This window comes from Trachurus japonicus, chromosome 15 (genome assembly GCF_045865225.1).
Source record: "Trachurus japonicus isolate A0001 chromosome 15, Traja_1.0".
Lineage (NCBI taxonomy): Eukaryota > Metazoa > Chordata > Actinopteri > Carangiformes > Carangidae > Trachurus > Trachurus japonicus.
The window spans coordinates 790,901-796,290 of NC_140921.1; the positions used below are offsets into that span (position 1 = coordinate 790,901).

Here is a 5,390-nt window from a genome sequence, read left to right on the forward strand (position 1 = left end):
TGTGTGTGTGTGTGAGTGTGTGTGTGAGCTGCTCTGTGAACAGGAAGTAGAAGACGCAGACAGACAGAGAGGATCATGGGAGTGAAGACGCTGCTGCTGCTCGTCTCTCTGCTGCTCGTCCTCGGTAAGAAACACACACACACGCACACACACTTCCTGTTTCCTGTTTCCTTCACACACTGGGATGGGATTCGTCCCTGATGACGTCACACCGTCTCCATGGAAACACCTGAGAACAACGAGCTGCTGTAATAACAACCTGTGATGTGATGTTGTGGCGGCCATCTTTGTTACAACATCCTGTGTGTGTGTGTGTGTGTGTGTTTCTCCCTCCTCTCTAGAGCTCCGCCTCCTGGGCGCCGTGGTGAGCGGCGGTGGCGGCGGCGGCCGTCGTCGTCATGGCGACCGCCTGATGCCCGGCTCCCCGTCGAACATCAGCAGGAACGACCGCGGCGTCCAGCTGGTCGCCCTCACCGCCGCACGCTCCTTCAACAGCCAATCGAACGACGCCTTCCTCTTCAGGCCGTCGGCCATTCACAGAGCTCAGAGACAGGTGACACGCACACACACACACACACACACACACACACACACACACACACTAACACACACACACACACACCTGAGCCCCCGCTGTCAGGGTGACATCATAGACTAGACGGGATGTACCCAAAAAGTGAAAGTAAGGAGCATTTCTGGGTACAAGTCGGGAACCGGCCTACTTTACATATTTCAAGGGTGCTGAATCCAAAAAAACTGGTACCCAAGAGAAATTGTGAGTTTTTGACCTTCTAATTTGCATATCAAAATGGCCACCAAATTGCCTATCTTGCTCAGTCGTTGGACCATTTTCCCCAAGTTTTTTTGTAAGTAGGCAATCAAAGATGAGGAAATTAAGTTCCTAGGTCTATGGTCTAGGGTCAGAGCAAGGATATAGTGGAGGCTCACTGCTTTTTTTATGTATATGTAGGGTAGTTGCCTTTCCGCGACCATGGATGGCGCTGTTGTGTTGTTTTTGGCCCTCAGCGGTTTGGCAATTGTGGCCTTTTGGCCTTACGGGCCACCGTTTTTTGGCAGGGATTCGCCCGCACGAACGCCATTTTGATCAAATGTTTGTTTCCTCACCGTAAGGTTGAACGTTTGGGCTGTGAATGAGAGAAATAAACGGCGGCGTGGTCCGAGCCATAAATCAAGAAAACCATCCGTGTGTCTGCTCGTCCCTCCTTCCGCACCCCCCAACACCAACACAAACACAAACACAACGCAGAGTCCAGGTGTGGAGTGGCGTGATCTCGCACGGCCTGGGTTACATATACATGTCATATGTATACATATGTCATATCAACAGGGAAAATTTCAGAGTAACATTTATTGAATATTTATATCCACTTTAAAAATGACACATAAATGCTTAATTCCACCTTAGAAGTTATACATCTGCATGTATATGCATAAAAAAAGCAGTGAGCCTCCACTATATCCTTGCTCTGACCGTTGGCTATCGATCTAGAAACTTAATTTCCTCATCTTTGATTGCCTACTTACAAAAAAAACTAGGGGGAAATGGTCCAATGACTGAGCAAGATGGGCTTTGGTGGCCATTTTGATATGCAAATTAGAAGGTCAAAAACTCACAATTTCTCTTGGGTACCGTTTTTTTTGGACTCAGCACCCTTGAAATATGTAAGGTAGGCCGGTTCCCGACTTGTACCCAGAAATGCTCCTCTTATAGAAGGCCTTTTTTCTGAAATCCATCTAGGCTATCATGTATGTGACGTCATATTAAAGCAGAAGTCAGGTGAATGTTTGTGTCAATATAAGTCTTAAATAGTTATATCTTCCGACAGCAATCACTTCTATAGAGTGTTTGGTCTGAAACACGGGTCTGTCAGTCACTCTGCTCTGCTCTGAGCCCAGGAGAAAACTTTCCTTGTATCCTACAACCTTTATCCAATGAGGAGAGAGAACGGCATAAAGGGGCAGTCCTCTCTGTGTGTGCAGCCAAGGGATGCGCCTGAATGTGGTGACAGGGACGAGGGCGGGGACTGCTAACTCCATCGGCTGACAGGAAGTTAGACACAACCACCGGATCGCTTACTGCTGCTTTAATTAATTGATACCCCTCCAGTCCCACCCCGGGGCAGCTGGGGCTCTAAAACAACGATACTCTCTATTCTTATTTCCAAGACTATTTGACTTTTTCCTGTCTCTCTTCTGTCTCTTCCCCCTTATCTCCACCTCCTTCTCATACTTCCATCACATTCTCTCATTCCCTCTGCACTTTCTCTGCAATCTTACACAAGAGGTCATTCACACATGTGCACGCACACACACACACACACACATACATGCACATGCACTCTCACAAGAGAAAAATAAACCTTTACCTACCTTTTATTCTTTATTTTCACATTCTATTTGTATTTATTTCTTCATTATATATGTACTTTTTTCTCTTCTTTTCTTTTTTCATTTTACTACTTTTATTACTATTATCATATGTATATATACGTATATATGTGTCTTGTTTTGTTCTTGTCTCCTCTCTGTTTGCCTATTTGAAGTCTTGTTTGTATGATGCTGTTATTTGTTGTCACCCACGTTGCACCCCTGTAGTTTGTCTGTAGTATCTGTATGTCTTTCCACTATATGGCACTATTAGAAAAAAAAAGAAAAAAAAATGTGGATGACATCATGCATGTGACGTCACCATGGCAACGGGCTGTCTCTGTCTCCATGGTGCAGGTGGTCCGGGGCCTCAGGTACATCGTGGAGCTGCAGATCTCCAGAACCGTCTGTCACAAACGAGACCACGAGGAGCTGGACCGGTGTGAGCTGCAGCCGCCGGGACCGCTGCAGCAGGTAACACACACACTATACACTACACACACTACACACTACACACACTACACACACACACACACTACACACACACACACACACACACACACACACACACCAATGTTCCCTCTAATTTTCAAAACTCCTGAGCAGAAATTCAACTCCCCTGATGAGCTGCTGGAGCGACTGTGAGCGACAGCTTAAGCGAACACAGTACGTCCACATGCTGGTGCTATGGCCTCACCTCTACAACTCCACATATCAATACTATTGGCTATTACTATAATGATTAATAACAGATTATTATGACAATATTAAAGGCTGCTCCATATCTAGGTCAGTTACAGTTAATGATAACAAAATACAATATTGTTTTGGCAAAATAGATTTTGCATTTATTGCCATATGAACAGTTATGTCAAAAAATAACTAACATCAAGTTGGTGTCATCAACTCTTGGCACAGAAGCATCTTGATATGAACAGTAATAATAATTCTCGATTAAAAACTTAAATCGTAGTTGCACTACAGACCACAGTGTGTGTGCGTGTGTGTGTGAGTGTGAGAGAAAGCTTGCAAAATTGTAACTGTTATGTTTTGCCAATGGGCTCCAAACAATGAAAGACAGAGAAGGAAACATTGTCCACTCCACTCTTTCCCCTCTGAAATAAACAGTAAACTAGTCGGGTACATTTGGGTGTGCAACTTTTTTGTCTTCTGAGCAAAGAGGTGGGGAGCAGTGTGCAATTGCACAGTAAAACACCTTAGAGGGAACAGTGACACACACACACACACACTACACACACTGAAAACACTGCCATGAGGCAAAACTGAAAGAAAAACAGTTGAAGGCTTGAAACTCCGTGTTTGAAAGCGTAGCCTACAAAAGATTTGAAACTTCTGAACTAAGTTTTTTTTAGGTGTAAATAGTTTTTTGAAAGGAAGGCTGAAATAAAAATTCAAATCTCTGAAAACATTATTTTATATTTGAATTTTCATTTCAAATCTCTGCAACTTTTCTTTGTTTTTTTCTTTCACTTCTTTACAACTAGGCTACAGCACTGTTTTTTTTTTTTACAGTGTTTCAACAACACACTTTCAGAGTTCAAAATGTGGCACTATTCTCCCACAGTAGCTATAATTTTCTTATCCAGTTTTGAAAGCTTGTAAATGGAGATCTGAAAACTGGTGTGAATATATTTGGTAACACTTTACTTGAATAGGTATTGATCAGATTGACATAACACTGTCATAAACATCAATGAATACTTCTGACAGCTGTGGTTAAGTGTCATTCAGTAAGTTATGTCACTTTTGATGCAAAGTTGACATTGTTTGAGATGTTTTTGTTCTGACAACTTGACATCATGTTTAAAGTTTGTCCATTAGGTCTGCTATTTAAATTGTCTTTATGTCAAGTTGTCAGAACAAAAACATCTCAAACAATGTCAACTTTGCATCAAAAGTGACATAACTTACTGAATGACACTTAACCACAGCTGTCAGAAGTACTCATTGATGTTGATGACAGTGTTATGTCAATCTGATCAATACCTATTCAAGTAAAGTGTTACCATATATTTAGAAAAAAGTGTTGAGGTGTTGAAACCTGAGTTTTGAAAGGGCGAATCTCTGATTTGAAAAATCTGAAGGCGTAAATAGTGTTTTGGCCGGCTGGAAAAAATGTTCAATTATCTGAAAACATTATTTTGTATTTGAAAATTCATTCCAAATCTTTGTCTTTTTTATTTTGTCTGCCTGATGACAGTGTCTTAGCTCCATACAGGTCAGTTTCCACTGAGAGGAGTTGTTAGTGACTGAGCTGTAACTGGTGAAGTCTCTGTAGCAGAAGGAACTGTTGTCTGGTGTTTCACAGGGACGAGTTACTGTGTGACACCAGCTGAGTTGAATGACTGGACCTCATGGATGTATTATATTCTGGACCTCACACAACTAAGTTTTATTACAGTAAAATAACCTGGTTGGTGGAAACGACTCAGACCAGTTTCCATCACACTTTGATATCGACATCTGACAAACCTCCTCATGAGAGCGTAAAGATGTTTTACTGATATCTGAGAGGTTTTTAGAAACGTAGCTGTTTTCATTAGCAGCTTTTAATTGTGATATTTAGGTTTTACTCATTTCCAGGTGTGATGGAAACACAAACACACCTCATGTTTCCATTTCCTGGTGTCAGTGCGTCTGGTTTTTTCTCACTAGTTTCTGTTTTCATATAACATTCATTTGTTTGCAGATCGTTATAAATCCACACCCAGTTTCACGTTACTGTAGCGTCCTGGCAAAAACAGAAAAGAGTTAATTAGAAATGAAGAGATGAAAATCCTAGAGAATATCAGCTACTGTACATACATGTCCAAGACTTAGATAGATAGATAGATAGATAGATAGATAGATAGATAGATAGATAGATAGATAGATAGATAGATAGATAGATAGATAGATAGATAGATAGGTAGATAGATAGATAGATAGATAGATAGATAGATAGATAGATAGATGGATAGGTAGGTAGATAGATAGATAGA

The 5,390-nt window shown here is 41.6% G+C and overlaps 1 protein-coding gene across 1 annotated transcript in view; it reads left to right on the plus strand.

Annotated features, from left to right (window-relative positions):
• cst7 (cystatin f) overlaps positions 1–5,390 on the plus strand; it is a 9,426-nt gene continuing 4,036 nt past the window's right edge. Inside the window, exons 1-3 of the mRNA XM_085801000.1 lie at positions 1–124; positions 342–553; positions 2,746–2,862. Of these exons, the coding sequence (XP_085657126.1) occupies positions 76–124; positions 342–553; positions 2,746–2,862 (378 nt within the window). The 5' untranslated portion in view covers positions 1–75. The remainder of the gene's footprint in view (positions 125–341; positions 554–2,745; positions 2,863–5,390) is intronic.